This window comes from Silurus aristotelis (genome assembly GCF_946808225.1).
Source record: "Silurus aristotelis genome assembly, chromosome: 7".
Classification (NCBI taxonomy): Eukaryota; Metazoa; Chordata; class Actinopteri; order Siluriformes; family Siluridae; genus Silurus; species Silurus aristotelis.
Genome location: NC_139580.1, coordinates 24,745,647 through 24,766,045, shown reverse-complemented (window position 1 = coordinate 24,766,045; position 20,399 = coordinate 24,745,647). Strand labels below are relative to the sequence as shown.

Genomic DNA, 20,399 nt, shown 5'->3' with positions numbered 1-20,399 from the left:
ACATGTACAAAAACACTTTTACTGATAAGTACCTGTCAGGAAGCCGGTTGGTCAAATTATTCACCAAGCGTGGGAGCGTGGGGTCTGTGAAGGGGAAATCACAATCGGGATCTTGAATGTTTGTGCAATGTCAGAAGAAGTTTTTAGTGCTTCGATTTTTTTAAAGAGATCAGATTTATGATGATGATGATGATGAAAGCCTACTAGAGGTATAGAATAATACTATATTCTGCATTGTTTTATCTGCTAACAATAATACAAAGTCCATATTTTTTTCTTCAACTATTGCTATAATGCATACTTTAAATCATTACCCTTTTTCCTGAAAAGGTGCTCTGGCTATAATATGTATGTCAATACAAACTACCATATCGATATTAATGTGCACTGTATCATTCAGTCCATTAAAACCACAGCTCTGTGGAAAATGTTAATTAGATGGAATAACAATTTAGGCGAAAGCCTTTAGTAACCACGATTTAATCGAATTTATGGAAAAAACAAACATTGCCTCCGATAAGATAAGACTTTATTACTCACATTACAATCAGAAGCCTTGTCAGAGTGTGTACATTCATTTCCTTTGGGGCAAAACCAGCAGATTATTAAGAGCAAGTGGCACACATTTTTTGTTGTTGTTGTTGTTTTACGACACTTTCAAGGCAGAAAAGACTGAAAGAACATATTTCATAGACAAAATATAAGTTAAGAAAACACCAGGACACTAATTTACGCTAGGTCAGGACTTGTACACAACAACAGAAGAGAAATGTTCGGCAGACGTAGTTAGTAAACGGTTCCTCCGAATACAAAGGTCATGTAAACGACGCCTCTGAGCTCAAGCATGACACTGATACATTCTTAATATTACACTGTACAACAAAAACAGATTTCAATGTACAACAATAATGGTGCTGGGCATTTTTGTGTGTGGTGGTAGAGGTTAAATGGGTATACAAACTGGTGAAAATGTACAGGATATACAAAAAGAAATGGCAAAATATTAAGATCACTGGTCAGGAAATGAGTAAGAAAATAACACACGCTGTGTGTTAATGTGTGTGGGGGGGGTGGAAACAGGGAAATTCACCTATTTGCACCTTTATATCTTTTTTTTTGCAAAGGAAAATTTATTATTTACTCTTCTTTATGTAGAAAAAAAAGCTGTGCTCAAATTTGAGACATTTTAAGGAAACTTATCTACAAGTTTTAAAGAAGGGAAAGGGAAAAGCTATCAGAGAGAAAGTCAATTTATGTATATTTATGTATTTGTAATGTATGTATGTTTATGTATTTATATATATATATATTTCTTGCTTATATCCTGACCAGTGATTTGTTGTCGAGACCATTAAAATATTCATATTTCTGTAATTTTATGCTTTTTTTTTGCCCAGGAGTGTAGTGTTAGTTACATATAACCCAAAGTTCACATCAATGATATTAAAGCAGCAATAAGCCATTAATACTCAATGTGGACACATGCACACACTTCATATGAGTTAAGTTAGAGCCTGTGTGTGTGTGTGTGTGTGTGTGTGTGTGTGTGTGTGTGTGTGTGTGTGTGTGTGTGTGTGTGTGTGTGTGTGTGTGTTACATGGATTTATGGACTGCTTCTCTAGAGTAGTTAGGTCTTTCAATACTTCGACACAAGACTGGATAAGTGTTTCCTTGGGTTTACCTTGTCAGCGAATCATGAGCTGTAGGAAATAGGAATGGTGTCTCACTGAGCATTAAACAGAGACAGTCTATACTGCTCGCTTTCTACTATATTGAGTGGAATGACTGCCTGACTATCATCAGGCTCTCCTTTACCACTACCGGAAAACGGGCGAATTTGGCAGCTGTTGGCCATGGATGGAGAGGAAATCCTCCAAAACAAGTCTTTAAGCATCTTCCTGAACTCCCTTCTCGTGAGGCAGTACAGAACCGGATTCAAGCAACTGTTGGCGTGCGCCAAGCAAGCAGTCACTGGGAAAATGTACGTTTGGACCATGTAGTAGTCTTGGTCAAAGTGCACAACGTCCAGCTTGACCAGTACGCCCCAGAGGGTCAAGGCTTGATTCGGTATCCAGCAGATGAAAAATGATAGCACGACCACGGTGACCGATCGAGTGACCCTGGATGTTCGCCTGTGAAAGTGGTTGTTCATGCTGCGGAGGCGCAGGTAACGCAGGAGCAGCACGTAACACACGCAGACGATGAACATGGGGAAGACGAAGCCGATGAAAACTTTTTGCAGGTGGTACACGGCGAGCCAGCGGTCCCCGCCGGGGAAGCTCATCAGGCACAGGCTTTCGCCGTACACGTCCTTTTGCGCGGAGAAGACCATGGTGGGCGCGGTGGCGACGGTGGCGAGGAGCCAGAGCAGCGCGCTCACCAGGCGGCCCGAGCACGGGCACGGCCGCCCGCGGTCCTTCAGCGCCGACCTCACGGCCCAGTAACGCGTGATGCTCATCGCCGTGAGGAAGAACACGCTCGCGTACATGTTCATCACCGTGACCGAGAGCACCACCTTGCACATGACGTGGCCGAAGGGCCAGCTGAAGTCGCGCGCGATGTCCACGGCCCAGAAGGGCAACATCAGCACGAACTGAAAGTCCGTAGCCGCCAGGTTCAGGATGAACAGGTTGATCGTGGACGACCTCCGTCCTTGCCGCGATCTCATCAGGAAGAACACCAGCAGGTTGCCCACCAGGCCCACGGCGCACACGAACGAGTACACGAGCGAGATCAAGAAGCGCAGCGCCGGTGATCCGCCCGCAGAGCCGATATTCTCCAAATGGGAAAAGTTGGAGAAGCTCACATTCACATAGTCTTCCATCGTCTCCAAGAGCGCTCCTGCTTATGCACGAGTGGCAAATCACCATCAAGTCTGAAAACACAAAGTTTAAAATACATGTGAGCCAGGAGAAAGACGACGATATTATGGCAAATACATCTGGAGCTGCACATTACACACCTGGATCTGGTTCCTCAGCGACGATAGTTCACTCTACAGGTGTCCCCCCGGGAGCACAGCTTGGGGGGGGGGGGGGTTATTGTACACTGAATATTCGGCTTTCTCTCTTTTTCTCTTGTGCGGCTGCCGCTCCCATTGCGCGCAATCCCCTAACGCGTGCGCGCTCCCGCAACATTCGGCAAGACAAGTGTGCGTGCAGAAGCAGAAGCAAACAGGAGCGACTGGTTGGAGGGAGGGAGGGTAAAAAAGAGCATTTCCTTTTGTTGCAGTCTTCATGTCCCGTATATGAGCAGAGAACTGCCTTTCTTATAACCCAGAGGATGTACTTCGACCCTGGCTGATTGAGGCGACCCAACAACTCAACACGCCCACTGTTTAATCATTAATCTCTTCACTATACTTGTTATTTTGAAGGCCAAAAAAGAGATATTATAATATGCTATTATATTTATAATCTTAATATCTTTAATATTGATTTTTGTATAGTTTATTAGTATCATTGGCTTAAACTGGACAAAGAATGGATTGAATTTGAAACTCGAAAACAATTATATGTATAAATATACTCTGACCAGGTATAACTTTATGGCCACCAGTCAGGCATAACATTATGACCACCTGCCCAATATTGTATTGGTCCCCCTTTTTTGCTGCAAAACAACAGTACTGACCTGTCGAGCATTACAGCATTAACTTCTTCAGCAATTTCTGTTGGATCGGATCACACGGGTCAGATTTCACTCCCCACATGCATCAATGAGCCTGTTCACCATTGTTCCTTCCTTGGAGCATTCTTGATAGATATTGATACTGTAGGGTGCTGTGTGAAGGGTGTGCGGAACATCCAACAAAATCTGAAGTTTTGGAGATGCTCTGACCCGGTCATCTATCCATCACAATTTGGCCCTTGTCAAACTCACTCAAATCCTTACACTTGCCCATTTTTCCTGCTTCAAACTCAAATTTGAGGACAAAATGTGCACTTTCTGCCTAATATATCCACCCACTAGCAGGTGCCACGATGAAGAGATAATCAGTGTTATTCACTCCACCATAAAAGTATAATGTCATAATGTCATGTCTGGTCGGTGTGTATCTCTCACTTTAGACATAATGTAAAAAAGCTCCAATGCTCTAATAAATAATAATATAATAAATAATATATTGTACAATTGTAATAAATGGGCCTAAAATATGAAAGGATGGTTTATGCTTATGAAAAAAAATTCTTTTTAATGCGTTCCTGGTTTCTGTACCTAAACTGAATGCTTATCTTATCTTTACTTTTCAGACACGACTAAGCACATTAACATAACATTTGCCCTGTATTGCCAACATTTCTAATCATTGAGCAAAACAGCATAGTGATATTTCATTTATGTCACAATAAATAGGATGATTTATGCTATATGTTTCTAGGCAGACAATAAAAATGAAGTAAATTTGTTATACGCAAATATTTCTAATATACATTATAGAGTACATAAAGTTTGTAGCATTTATGAAAGGTCATCGTCTTGTGCTGAAGATGCGGTATAGTACGTCTTTGATTAGGAACAGGGACAAGAGAGGCAAATGACTGCTAAGCAACTATGATGAATTACTATTGTAAAACTATAACAATAGGTAGTAATAGTAGTAATAGTAAAAGTAAATTAACCCTGTTTCCTCTAATGGGTCATGGGAGTTTGAGGTTTATATAATCATATATAATACAAAGAATTAGATTTATGAATCAGAAATCAAATAGGCAAAGTTGAGAAAAATCTCCTCATCATATGCATTATGGAAAAAAATGTACTACAAAGTTACTGTATGTCAGTAAGTGAAATACAGACATAATAAAACAGATTCAAGATACAGATAATGCACTAAATGCAAGTATATTCAAAATATCCTTGATTTACCTATTGCATGGCAACACACGACACTCAATTCAGCAGGAGAAACTTTTTTATAAAAATTAAAATATTAAAAAATATAACATTAAATATTTGATCCTATTAGGTATGAAATGTCAGTTATTTGATATCGATTGCTAATATGACCTGAAATCACACTCGTGGTAATCAAGCAGTTGCAATCCCAGTCTTCCTGGATATTTAGTACAACAGCACAATTATTTGTGCTATATGGCTTACTTTTAAAACGTTTGCTGGCTACAAAATGAACACAGCAAGTAAAACTCAAAGGCAGGAAAAAAGTTTTAGTCTTGAAGTACATCTAGGTTGGACTACTGTAATGCCTTGCTGTCTGGATGTAGGTGCATAAACAGAGAACAGAACACCATCTCCCAGACTGCCATGGGAGTTTAAACAAGCTCAAGCATGTAAATCTGAAGTTACCTAACAGACAGTCCTATAAAAGTGATCTCAATCGGCACTATGCCAGGGGTATTTGGTAAAAACTGGTAGCGAATTTGTAAGCATAAATATGGCAGCTCGTAGACAGTGGTGTGTACAGTGTACAGTGGTGTGAAAAAGTGTTCCTGACTGTGGTTTATCACACCTGAGTAAAATTTTTCTATTCAGGCCTGATTACTGCCACACCTGTTCACAATCAAGAAATCTCTTAAATAGGACCTGCCTGACAAAGTGAAGTAGGCCAAAAGATCCTCAAAAAGGTAGACAGCATGCTGAGATCCAAAGAAATTCAGAAACAAACGAGAAAGAAAGTACTTGAGATCTATCAGTCTGGAAAATGTTATACAGCGATTCTTGAAGCTTTGGGACTCCAGCAAACCACAGTGAGAACCATTATTCACAAACTGCAAAAACATGGAGAACCTTGCCAGGAGTGTCAGGCCGACCAAAATTACACCAAGAGCACAGCAACAACTCATCCAAGAGGTCACAAAAGACCCCATGACAACATCCAAAGAACTGCAGGCCTCACTTGCCTCAGTTAAGGTCAGTCTTCATGACTCCACCATAAGAAAGAGACTGGGCAGAAATGGTCTGCATGGCAGAGTTTCAAAACGAAAACCGCGGCTGAGCAAAAAGAACATAAAGGCTCCTCTCAGTTTTGCCAGAAAACATCTTGATGATCCACAAGACTTTTGGAAAAATTCTCTGTGGACTGACGAGACAAAAGTTGAAGGTGTGTGTCCCATCACGTCTGGCGTAAAAGTAACACCACATTTCAGAAAAAGAACATCATACCAACAGTAAAATATGGTGGTGGTAGTGTGATGGTCTGTGGCTGTTTTGCTGCTTCATGACCTGGAAGACTTGCTGTGATAAATGGAACCATGAATTCTGCTGTTTACCAAATAATCCTGAAGTAGAATGTCCAGCCATCTGTTTTCGTGACCTCAAGCTGAAGTGAACTTGGGTTCTGCAGCAGGACAATGATCCAAAACACATCAGCAAGTCCACCTCTGAATGGCTGAAGAAAAACAAAATGAAGTCAAGTCAAGTCAAGTCAAGTTTATTTGTATAGCGCTTTTCACAACAGACATTGTCTCAAAGCAGCTTTACAGAAAACAACAGTGAAGGTGAATGGTGTGCGTTTGTCCCTGATGAGCAAGCCGTGGCGACAGTGGCAAGGAAAAACTCCCTTAGATGATATGAGGAAGAAACCTTGAGAGGAACCAGACTCAAAGGGGAACCCATCCTCATATGGGTGACATCAAAAGTTTGGTCATAAATCTTTCAACAATACAGAACAATTTGTGATCATCATAGATCCAGCATCAGCTTCTCCATGCCAGGGCCTTTAAACACTCGGCATCTACTTCTCCATGATCATCCATAGGTCCATAATCTTCACGAGGTGGGACGTGACTGGAGCTGGCCAAACCTCAGGATGCCTCGGGATGGGGAGAGAAAGAGAAGCAGTGGAGAGGAATTAGCGTAGCTGCTGTTCATGATATTAACAGCACATTGATAATGTGCATGTAATCATATATTCTGGAGCACAAGGTTGTGATGTGATGTGTGTGATGTGTGTTATGTGTAGGCTTTGCTAAAAAGATATGTTTTTAATCTACACTTAAACTGGGAGAGTGTATCTGAACCCCGAACACTGTCAGGAAGACTATTCCAGAGTTTAGGAGCTAAATGTGAAAATGCTCTACCGCCTTTAGTGGACTTTGCTATTCTAGGAACTACTAGAAGCCCAGAGTTTTGAGATTTCAGGGAGCGTGACGGATTGTAGCGTGTTAAAAGACTGGATAGATACATGGGAGCCAAACCATTTAGTGCTTTATAAGTGAGTAGCAGTAGTTTGTAGTCTATTCGAAACTTAATAGGAAGCCAATGTAGGGACGATAAGATTGGGGTTATATGATCGTGTTTTCTTGACCTAGTAAGAACTCTTGCTGCGGCATTCTGAACTAACTGAAGCTTGTTTATTAATGATGCAGGACATCCACCTAGTAATGCATTACAGTAGTCTATTCTAGAGGTCATAAACGCATGGACGAGCTTCTCTGCATCAGATATAGATAACATATTTCTTAGCTTAGAAATATTTCTAAGGTGAAAGAAGGCTGTTTTTGTAACTTGATTGATGTGATTTTTGAAAGATAAGTTGCTGTCTAAAATAACTCCCAGGTCTTTTACCGTTGAACTAGTAGTTACAGAACAACCGTCTAAATGCAGGCTGAGATGCTGGAGCTTCTGTGTACTATTTTTTGGGCCGATGAGCAAAATCTCCGTTTTATCAGAATTTAATAGCAGAAAGTTATGGGTCATCCAATCTCTTATTTCTTCAACACACTCAGTTATGCGAGCTAATTGAGCTGTATCGCCTGGTTTGGATGAAATATATAGCTGGGTATCATCAGCATAACAATGGAAGCTAATTCCATGCCTTCTAATAATATTTCCTAATGGAAGCATGTATATTGTAAAAAGCAGGGGTCCCAGAACTGACCCTTGTGGCACGCCATAATTTACTAGCATTATCCTGGATAGCTCTCCATTTAAATCTACGAAATGGTAACGATTGGACAGGTAGGATTTAAACCAGCTTAATGCCTGTCCCTGAATACCGATGTAATTCTGTAAGCGATCGAGGAGAAGATCATGATCTATAGTGTCGAACGCAGCACTAAGATCTAGTAAAACTAATAGGGAGATGTAGCCTTGGTCTGAAGCTAAAAACAGGTCGTTAGTGATTTTAACTAGAGCAGTTTCTGTGCTATGATGGGGCCTAAAACCTGACTGAAACTCTTCAAAGATATTGTTCTCCTGCAAGTGGTTACATAACTGGGCAGCGACAATCTTTTCTAAAATCTTAGACATAAATGGGAGATTTGAAATTGGTCTGTAATTCGATAGCGTGCTTGGATCCAGATTAGGTTTTTTAATGAGGGGCTTAATAACTGCTAACTTGAGGGATTTAGGGACATGACCTAACGATAGTGAGGAGTTAATAATATTGAGAAGAGGCTCACCAGCTGTATATAACACTTCCTTCAGTAGTTTAGTGGGAATTGGATCTAACTGACATGTTGTTGATTTAGCTTTCATAATAGCATCATACAGCTCTTCCTGTCCTATACATGTAAAACAGTGTAGTTGTGGGGTTGTAAGTACGATTGTGTCGGGAGATGCTGTCAGAGGTTGAACTGCCACAATTGTTTTTCTAATGTTATCTATTTTTTCAGTGAAGAAATTCATAAAGTCTTCACTACTAAACTGTGATGGAACACATTTTTCAGATCCCTGATTTGTTGTTAATTTAGCGACTGTACTGAAAAGGAACCTGGGGTTGTTTTTGTTATTTTCTATGAGTTTGCTCAGGTTTTTAGCTCTAGCAGCTTTTAGCGCCTGTCTGTAGCTAAGCATACTGTCTTTATACACAATTCTAAATACCTCCAATTTAGTTTTCCTCCATTTTCTCTCCAGATTACGTGTTGTTCTCTTTAGGGCATGCGTATGACTATTATACCAAGGTGCAGGTGCTTGTTCTCGAACGTTTTTTAACCGGATGGGGGCAACAGTGTCTAAAGTGCTAGTGAGGATAAGGTCTATGTTGTTCGCCATCTCATCAAGATGATCAGCAGTTATGGGTTTAATGTGAAACTGAGATAAATCAGGCAGGTTATTTATGAATCTGTCCTTAGTGGTTGGAATAATAGTCCTACCAAGTCGATACCGTGGTGAAACACGGTTAATCTGCTCTACCTGTAGTGTGTACAGTAGGAGATAATGGTCTGTGATGTCATCACTCTGGGGTAAAATATCTATATCAGTGACGTCTGCTCCGTGGGATATTATTAAGTCTAGTGTGTGGTTAAAACGGTGGGTTGGTCTGGTGACGTTTTGTTTAACTCCAAAAGAGTTTAGTAAATCGACAAATGATAATCCTAGGGCATCGTTTTCATCATCTACATGAATATTAAAATCTCCTACAAGCAGCACTTTATCAAAGCTGATCAAGAGGTCTGAGAGAAAACAAGCAAACTCATGAAGAAAATCAGCGTAGGGCCCTGGGGGTCTGTACACGGTGACCAGAGCGAGTTTTCTATGCATCTCTGAAAGTGCAATTTTAAGAACGAGCACTTCAAATGATTTAAAGCTGAATCCTAATCTCTGACTAACATTAAGAGAAGCACTATAAATGGTTCCTACACCCCCCCCCCCCCCCCCCCCACGACCAGTCTGACGGGGCTCATGCTTATAAACATATCCTGACGGTGTCGACTCGTTTAGACCCATATAATCACCTGGTTTAATCCAGGTCTCAGTGAGACAGAGTGCATCGAGATTATTATCTGTGATCATCTCATTTACAATCAGTGCTTTGGGTGCAAGTGATCTAATGTTTAAAAGACCGAACTTTAGAACTTTGTTGTGTTTGTTTATCTGGCATTTTTCAGTTTTAACTGCAATAAGATTATTTCTGGATCTTGTGTATGTAATTCTTGGTTTTACTACCCGAGGAATAGATACGGTTTCAATCAACTGGGCTGTGTGTGAACTTGTAATTTTTTGGTCTGTTGTATGCGTGTTCTGATAGTTGAAGATTTCCTGATGTCTTACCAGTCAGATGGTGTGAAGTATCCTAGAGATGTTATCTGATAGCACTGCTGCTCCAACTCTGCTGGGGTGCAGGCCATCAGGGCGGAAGAACCTAGGACGCTCCCAGAAACAGTTCCAGTTATTAACAAAGAGAAGTTTATGTTCTCGACACCATGACTGTAACCATTCATTTAGAGCTAAAAGTCTACTAAACTTCTCAGCCCCTCGCTGGTAAGTGGGAAGAGGTCCTGACACAATGATCCTCGTTGTGGGTGATGTGCTTTGAAGACTTTGGCATGGCCTAGTCAAAGTCCTGACCTGAATTCTATTGCGATGCTGTGGATGCAATGCCTTAAAAAAAGGCGCTTCATGCTCGAAAACCCTCCAATGTGGCTGAATTACAACAATGCGATTACAGTAATGCAAGTTGTATGGAGAGATCTGGTATGCATGATTAGAGAAATAGTGCTTAACACTGCTTTTCACTGCCCAAGGGCTCATCATCTCACTCATGATTGCAATGAAGGGTTTTTAACCAGGATGAGTGGAAATGTTATTTGCTTGCCTACTTCATCATCTGTGAAGTTATCAGCTGACGCAGAATCAACACTAGACTTTGAGCGCCATGGCAAACAGGAAGGTGAGAAGCATTTTTTATGAGATGGGCAATGGGTTAGTGATCTTAACAGACTACTGACTTGATAAGCAGCTAAAGTACCCTTTGTTGGTACATTTGCCCATTCAAGCAAAAATAATTCAGTTGTAAACTCACATTCAACCCATGATGGAAGTACAGTACAACCAATGTGTTAGCAGCTTTCCATTTCTTGACTTATAATATCGACTACCTGGGATCTCTTCTTTAAACAAACTTCTTTATTTTCTTTCGACTTCTCCCATTAGGGGTTGCCACGGCAGATCATCCTTCTCCATACCCCCCTGTCCTCTACATCTTTCTCTTTCACCCCAACCACCTGCATGTCTTGCCTCACCACATCCACAAACCTTCTCTTTGGCCTTCCTCCTTGACTCCATCCTCAGCATTCTCCTACCGATATACGCCATGTCCCTCCTCTGTACATGTCCAAACCATCTCAATCTTGCCTCTCTCACCTTGTCTCCAAAACGTCCTACATGTGCTGTCCCTTTAATAAACCCATTTCTAATCCTGTACATTCTCGTCACTCCTAACAAAAACCTCAACATCTTCAACTCTGCTACCTCAAGCTCCACCTCCTGTCTTTCACTTAATGCTACTGTCTCTGAACCATACAACATCGCAGGTCTCACCACAGTCCTATAAACTTTCCCTTTTACTCTCACAGATACTCTTCTCTCACAAATCACTCTTGCCACTCTTCTCCACCCACTCCACCCTGCCTGAATTTTTTTCTTCACTTCTCTAACACACTCTTCATTACTTTACACTGTTGAACCCAGGTACCTGAACTCCTTCACCTTCTCCACCTCTTCTCCCTGCAGCCACACCACTCCACTGCGCTCTCTCTCATTCACACACATGTACTCTGTCTTACTCCTACTGACTTTCATTCCCTTTTTCTCCAGCGCATACCTCCACCTCTCCACCACAAATAACAAAATCATCCGCAAACATCAGGGTCCACAGAGACTCCTGTCTGACCTCGTCAGTCAACCTGTGAATATCACCACTGCAAACAGGATAGGGGTTTAGAGCCGATCCTTGATGCAGTCCAACCTCCACCTTAAACCAGTCTGTCGTTCCTACTGCACACTTTAATGCTGTCACACTGTCCTCATACATGTCCTGCACCACCCACTTACTTCTCTGACACACCTGACTTCCTCATACAGTACCACAACTCCTCTCTCGGCACTCTGTCGTACGCTTTTTCTAAATCCACAAACACACAATGTAACTCCTGACCTTCTCTATACTTCTCCATCAACATTCTCAAAGCTAATAATGTATCTGTGGTGCTCTTCCTCGGCATGAAACCATACTATTGCTCACAGATGGTCACCTCTTTTCTCAGCCTGGCTTCCACTACTCTTTCCCATAACTTCATGGTGTGACTGATCAACTTTATTTCCCTGTAGTTACTGCGGTTTGCACATCTCCCTTATTCTTAAAGATCGGTACCAGCACACTCCTTCTCCATTCTTTAGGCATCCTCTCACCTTCCAAAATCCTGTTAAACAATCTTGTTAAAAACTCCACTGCCATTGCTCCTAAACATCTCTATCCTTCTACCGGTATGTCATTTGGTCCTACCGACTTTCCACTCTTCATCTTTTAAATCGCTGCTCTCACTTCCTCCTTACTAATCCTATCCACTTCCTGCCTCACCATCTCCACACCATCCAACTTCTCTCGTCTTTAAACAAACATTTCCCAGAATGCCTGTTTAAATAAATTGAATATTCAAACGGAATTTTGGGTATGACAAATGCTTTTACGGTAAGTACTTATATAACCAAATTTCTTTTCAGGAATAGAGTAATTGGGGTGCAGGTGAACAAGTGAAAACACCAAATGAAGAATACTATGTATTCACCAAGGGTCAATTATACCTTCCCGGAATGATTAAGTGAAGCTTAAGCACCTCCAAGGAGATGTAAATGAGCTGTAATTGTTCAGCATGAGCTCTCAGGTGTAAGCCTTGAAAAGCAAAGGAAGAACTTATCTCTTGAATCTTTAATTCATGAGTCCATGTGAAGTGTTTTAAGAAAGGTGCTTTATATTGTCACATTCTTTCTTCACATATTTTAGCAATATTAGGAGCTGGGGTCAGAGTGCAGGGTCAAACATGTTACAGCGTACCTTGAGCACTGAGGGTTTAGGGCCTTGCTCAAAACCCCCAAGGGTGGCAGTTTGATGATACCAGAGCTTGATCCCCTGCCTTTTAGATCAGTAACCCAGAACCTTAACCACTGAGCTGCCACCTGCCATTTTATGTAATAAATATGAAAATAGATTGGAATCCATGTGCAGAGAATTTTTGATTTTTTTTGCAATCCAAATACAATCAAAATTATAGAACAGGCATGATAAAACATCAAAACTAACAGATGCTTCAAGAGTAATAAAAGCAAAGACTTTTAGAGTAGACTTTTGAGCTCATATACTTGAAAAGGACATTGATGGCAGCCCTCTTGATCCAGTTCAGTAGAGTATTAAAATACTTTTGCTGATATACAGTAACATTAGTGCATCATAGCCCCTTTTTAAACATCATATAAATAAATATAATAAAAACATGTACTTAAATTTGAAGGGAATAAATCAACTTCAAAATATTGTGGCAATGAAAACTATTCAGTTAAATGCAAATCTCTGAGAACCTATGTGAATAAAAAAATGAAAGATAGAATTTTATGTCTGTAAAATAAAATAAATAAAATAATCCTGTGCCTACTTGATATGCACATGACCTGGCAGGCTACATTAGGAAGCAGGCTTGTTAAATTAGCAAGCCAATGCAGAGTTCAACCTCAGGGAGCTCAAAGTTCAACAGAACAAAATGAAATAGCTCAAGGCTAAGCTCAAGGTTATTTTATAATAAATGTGCTTGCTAACCTATAAATGCACCTCCATGATTTTTAATCTCAAGCACTGCTCTTGTGTTTCTAACCCAGTCTTTTTTTGCACTCACGACCACCTGAATGAAAGGAAAGAGAAAATTAGCATGGGTGTGTGCACTCATTGGGTTTAAGTAGTTATTCAGAGCTGTATAGTCATTATACAGTGCATGCAGAACAACAATGGCAAAATCAGGCCAAATAAAACTTATATTTTATACCAGGAAATAGACTATATGTTTTTCCTTTGTTCATCCGTGAACACTAAGGGAATTTCATATGTGACAGACAGTGGATGACTATCGTTTCTGTCACCATTTGAGCATAATGTCCATGCACCCTGAAAACGACTCTTTCTGTCTCTTTCTATAATTTCGTCCCTGACTTACGTCTAACACACTGCGCACACATATGCAGACACTTCTTAATCCCTTATCTCTTAGACAGAAGGAGACAGTGCTTATTCCTGTTCCATCATTGCATCTCGTTTCCCACGAAAAACAGATTAATGCACTAATATGACAACAATCAGGATTATTAGCCCTCACCCAACCTCCTGTTTACATACACAGAGAACAGATGAATGCTATTTTAATTCAATTTCGCTATGCTCTCAGTCTACACATCAGTGGGTGATTGGAAACACAGGAGTGTTGGCACTGAGTTTTATTTTGACTAATGCGCAACAACAAGTAAGAGTCTAGCAACCGTGATTCATGTTCTTCCTATCCAACATGTGTCACTGACTAAACCACAGAAACACCACTGTACACTATGTAAACCTGTTCTTTATTACACTATATATCTTTATGTATATTTTTCTTTATTTAACCTACAATTTTCCCTAAACATGATTTCTAAGTCTCTCTTGTATTGCACCGATGCCTCAAAGCTAATAAATCAATCGTCCGCTTACAGTATGTGGAGATTTACATTTCTCCAAGTGCGGCTATTGACAATATGACTATTTACGCACCACCAAGGTCTCCCACCAACACGAGCACGTCATTGCCTAGTAGAAAGTTGTTTATCTATAGAGGACTCAGTAGTCTGCTTGTTGATGTCTGGTTTATCAATTCACTTACTTACCCTCTTTGCTTTCCTTTTAATGGACTTGAATGGGGTCGATCTCTGAGCATCCAGAGATCTTTCCCACTGGTTTTGCAGTAGCTGTTGTCTTTAGTAATGAAAGTTTACACTAGCTTTCACTGATGGAATATGAGAGATTTGCAGATGTACTTTTCCAGAGCAACTTGCAATAATCTTGTTCATGAAACTAAACAGCTAAAAGTTTGCCCAAGGCTCAAGGGCCCAGCAGTGGCATCTTAGTGGTGGTGGGAACAAGGTAACAAAGCTAACATTTTACATTCTGATCTTACATTCTGAGGCACATATTGTGTGTACATCTGTGTGTACTGTGTATATATATATATATATATATATATATATATATATATATATATATATATATATATATATATATATATATATATATATATATATATATACACACAGTGGAACCTTGATACTCGTGACCTCGATAGTCTGCGACTTTTCACATTTCAAAACAGTTTGTACTAATAAATTACATAAAAATGTTTTAAAATGATTTTATTATTGTATTATTCAGTTAAAGTATTAAATAAAACATTTATGACAATTCACAATTTTTGTTCATGTACAGTACAGTACATGTACAATTCCTCTTGGAAACGGAACCATCAAAAGGAGAGCAAAACCTCGCGATTTTTTGTTGCTCGCGAGGGGTCATGGAACGTATCGAGGTTGCACAGTATATATACATTTATATGAATAATATCTCCTTATTATCATTGATTTCTGATTCTCCTTGTATGTCTCGTATTAATTAAATGAAATTATGACAATTAGGTATAATTTTTATGTAAAAAAAATTTAACTTATTGCCAAAAGAATCCTATTCCATGGCTTGAATCTATTAAATCATTCAAAACAACCACCAAGCCACTTCAATTGCCCTCTTTTTTTGTGAAATTGATATTTTAAGATATAATTCCAATTCTTGCACATGTTTCCAAGAAGGTGTTGATCAAGAAATAGAAGAGTGGTTTGAGCTCAGGAGGTGTCTGGGTGGGTTTGTGTGTCAAACGCTACTGAGATTAGATACAAAGCTTTCTTGATTTGCTCTTACGCTTTCCACACATTTATATTTAAAATATTGATCCAAATATTGACAAACACACACACACACACACACACACACACACACACACACACACACACACACACACACACACACACACACACACACACACACATATCAAATAGGGCAAAAAACTACCAGAGCATCAGACCCAAATGGTAAAAGATACTAAAAATTCACCCCATGCTAACCTTTTCATTGCTGACAGCAGAAGATAGCAGCATATCAGGCTCCTGTACACTGTTTCTCTGATAAGACATGAAATTGACTTGTGCCCCATATTGTCTCTGTTCCTGTTAGGAGTGATGAGCTCTGATAACATTATATTGCTGAAAACCAAGCCAGTCAGTGAACTGATGTCAAATATGAATGTAAATATTTGCCTGCTGATCACTACTGTATATGATACATCAAAGCAAACATATCCATAAAAGAAATCAGTGAATAGGATCTAATGAACAGTCTTATTGTTTCAGTCGCAAACCTTTCGAATGTAGATAAATGGTGAAATCTTTTTTTCCAATTTTTAATCCAATACTCCTGTTTTTTTTTTTTTCTTCAGATCCTTTATCAACATGGCTATGCATTGCAGAGCGAAAGTTAATTATGCCAATGGTGCTTTGTTTAAAAAAAAAATTGTAAATGTCATTAGTGGAAACAGCCAGTGCTGCATTGTGGTCCCATGAGAGACAATTCTGTCTGTGTTATTGAGTAAAGTTTTCCCTTTTTTCTCTCACATGTTTAATGTGACCCCTCGTATCATTCTTTTTCCGGCACTTTCTTCCTCTCTCTTGTTCTCTGTTTGTCTTATGACTCATGATTTAGACTGCAGGCAAATAATTTGATGTTCCAAAACTATTTCTTTACATTGACGTAAATAATGAAATATAATAATTGTAAAATCTCGAATGTTTTTAAATGTAATAAATTGTATGTATGTTCGAATGTAATAAAGACACCTACGGCCTACTACCATTTGCTTTTTATAAATATAGATATACAAATGGTGGTGTATGTGATGTAATACAGTTCCTAGCTGGCTCTAACTTCAGCTGCACTTTGCTTTATGTTCTGCTGTAAAATGTTATATGTATAAGATAATATATGAATGCCCTGCCAATATATTGCTCTGTCTCAGTAAGAAAAAAGGTCATACTGTGCAAAAACTCTGAAGATTAGATTCTTATAGTGCATCTGTTTAATAATTGGAGTTACACCAGGGCGTTTGGAGACTGCTTAAATGACTTTAAAAGTTTTAAAATGAATTATGGTGGTAGATTTGTAAAGGTCATACATAAAATCTGACAAGTATTCTAGAGCAGAATCACAATCCTAGACCATTTATTCTTTTGGCTTAATTTCTCCCCCCCCCCCCCCCCCCCTCTGTGCGATCCATTAAATCTAGAAAACACTTGAACCTAAAACCATTGATATACAGTCCCGCTGATTTAAATCATCATTTTAATTATCCAGTCACATTATAATCATAATTATATACATTCATATTCACTTATTGTAATATAGGATGCCATGTTACATATACTGTATGTATAATTAACATAGGTCTATCTAACATGCTGTTTAATCCCCACAACCTAAGATTTTTAAATGTATCTGCTTGAATATTTCAGCCAAAATTGTCAATCTGCAATTAAATACTCTGGAAGGTAAAGCCATCGACTTTGTAAATATAAATTTCAGTTGTATAGAATCCAACTGATTGTGATTGTCAGCAGATCAAGAATACATCTTGTATACAATCAGTTGGATTATAAGATCTACTTCTTCTTGTCGGCATGTAGGTGCTCATGTTTTTTTCATTCCTTTTATTCCTTCATGATAATGTACATATGCAGCAAAATCAAGTATTCTTAACAATGCTAGCAAAAAAAAAAAAAAAAAAAAAAAAAACGAGGACAATAAATTGCCATATATTCTGGGGGTTTTCAAGAAAACTCAAAGAGAAATAAATTTGTAACTGTATAATTAAAACACAAACTAGAGAAAGAACAGTGTTTTTATGAATTATACTAATACATAGATACATTACATGGTACTCGATTGAAAAACAGGATTTCTGCGTTTGTGTGTTTTTCATATTTCATTAGGGGCATTATTTTATTCAATTTGAACCCATGCCCTAAAACCCTGATCCAGCACTGGTATTTGTCTGGTTTTAGGTTTTTTTTGGTTTGGGTTTGTTTGCACCAGATCAGCGACACTGATTATTTATTATATATTTCCCATTAGCCAGTTGTGGGACAATGTCGTGTTGGTTTTCACACCATCACGTTCACAATAATTAGCACTTGTCTTTTATGGTTGTCTTGATCATCACTTGTTTTTCTTCTTATGGTTGAATATTAGTCAGTGAGATGCGAGTGAGTATGTGCCATGCAAATGTAGTGTTAGGTCACTGCTAGATTCCCCACTCCCCCCCTCCGGCACTGCAGCATGGCCGCTCCGAGCTCCAATTCCCAGAACACACCTATTCCCGCTCTGACTCTCCCTCTTACTGATTAGGCACATGTGTGTGTCCAATATTCAAAAAAATTATGTAAAGTAATGTTGGATTCATTGAATTCTGGGTTTTTGGTCATTGCCAAACCTTATATTCTGTCTATTGTTTTGTTCTAATCTTGTCTGTTTTTGTCAATGATGTCTCCCTTGGTGTTTATTAAATATCTCTCATAACCTGCATTTGTATCTATTTCGCTTTCTTTACCAGAAAATGAAAAATGCTGAATACTACAAGGTCATATCAATTGTTCAATGCAATTTTGCACATTAAAGAATTGCTTGTACCATTTGAACTCGGTGAATGAAAATATTAATTTATTCATTTATTTATCTAGCATAGAAAGGGCCGTTTTTAATTTTCTTGAGGACAGAAATATTCTGCTCTTGTGTTTCAAATCTAATCAGTTTGTCACTTAGTTTTATATCATTATCTTTCCATGAAATCTCTCTCTCTCTCTCTCTCTCTCTCTCTCTCTCTCTCTCTTACTTGAGGTTACGTTCCTCAAAGGTCAAATATAGAAACCCCTTAGTCTTTAAGAATCATAAAGTGACCAGTTTTAGCAAAACAATACCATCATCTATGACTTTTTTATCATTGTAACACATCTATCTGTTCCTACATTCTGACTAAACGGGGTTTCTATTAGTCAGACAAAGTTTATCTTTTTTTTGATGCAAGATTTAATGCTTTGCATGTGAAGCCCTAATACCTCTCACATTTTATGCCCTCTTATCCTTTTTGTATTTCTCTTCCAGAGTGGGAGCTTAGATATTCATGAATCTAAATGAGATTCTTACGAGGGGCTTGAATAAAAAAGAACCTGAATGAGATTGAACTTTTTTTTTAAGGATAACAATTGAAATGGCACTAGACAGTTTTGACTTGCAATCTTACCTCAATCTATTCCCGGGTATCTTTTATTCATAGTGTTTTATATCCGACTAGTCCCCACGCTAGGCTGGCTGAGGGGTGTAGGTTGAGGAGTGGAGGCATAGGCGTCGGCAATTATGACCAGGCAGTGCGGTAAAAGAGGAGCTGAAGCAAATGGTGCATCAGAATCTCAGAAAAAGTGTGGGTGAGAAATCTATCTATCTATCTATCTATCTATCTATCTATCTATCTATCTATCTATCTATCTATCTATCTATCTATCTATCTATCTATCTGTCTGTCTGTCTGTCTGTCTGTCTGTCTGTCTGTCTGTCTGTCTGTCTGTCTGTCTGTCTATCTATCTATCTATCTATCTATCTACAGTATTTATACATCTATCTATACATCTCTGGCTACTTTGTGCTTCTTCCTATAGTTCTTCCTAAAGTTCTACACAAGAACTTAATATTCAAAAATCCATTCAGTCTGAAGCCTTTTCATAAATCACATAGTAAAAATGCTAATGCATGATGTTAGTTTTATTCCATAAAATTTCAATATTTCTATAAAAGTATATACACACAGCACAATGCCACAGATGTCACAGTTTACTACATTTGCCCATTTAAGTCAGTTACGACGATGACGACTTATGGTAGAGAAATGAATATTAAATTCACGGGCTCAGAGCCGACCTCCACCTTGAACCTGTCTGTCGTTCTTACTTCACACTCCACTGCTGTTACACTGTCCTCATACATGTCCTGCACCACCCTCACATACCTCTCTGACACAACTGACTTCCTCATACAATACCACAACTCCTCTCTCGGCACCCTGTCTTACGCTTTCTCTAAATCCACAAACACACAATGCCGGACGAGATACATATATAACTAAATAAACAACTTAGTTCAATCAGTTCAATCCACCAGGGAATTGCAGTCAAATTAATCTTCATCTCTGTGCCAAATTATCTATCTAATCCTTCCCCTGGTGGATTCAGAGATTTTTTTATTACTTGGCATGTCAGGTTACATTTCTGAGAAATTAAATTAATGAAACTGACATTTGTAAATTTGAAAGTTTAGCTTGGATGTCAAGAAAACTGAAACATGCAATGGAATCATTTCTTCTTGAGACACAAAAAGACTTTGGACTGAGTTTGGGTAATTCATTGATTATTTGTGTTAAAATACTTTGATAATTAGGCAAAAGTGTGGAAAATTCCGTTTCAGTGCTTCAGCTCTGCTTTGGTGTACATGAGGTGATTCATTTTGTATACAAGTGACAACTTTGACAACAGTTAATCCCAACAGTGTCTGTGCTTTT

General features: G+C 38.9%; 1 protein-coding gene across 4 annotated transcripts in view; it reads right to left on the bottom strand.

The window, feature by feature from the left end:
• Window positions 1-511: 511 nt before the first annotated feature.
• The window catches only part of rxfp3.3b (relaxin family peptide receptor 3.3b), a 32,139-nt gene continuing 12,251 nt past the window's right edge, over window positions 512-20,399 (bottom strand). For 3 of the 4 annotated variants that reach the window (XM_083546463.1, XM_083546464.1, XM_083546462.1), the window contains one exon: window positions 512-2,875. In XM_083546463.1, coding sequence (XP_083402589.1) covers window positions 1,724-2,824 — 1,101 coding nt within the window. In that variant the 5' untranslated portion in view covers window positions 2,825-2,875 and the 3' untranslated portion in view covers window positions 512-1,723. Of the gene's footprint in view, window positions 2,876-2,962; window positions 3,274-20,399 lie in introns of those variants that run through there. The other variant, XM_083546461.1, reaches the window with a different exon arrangement.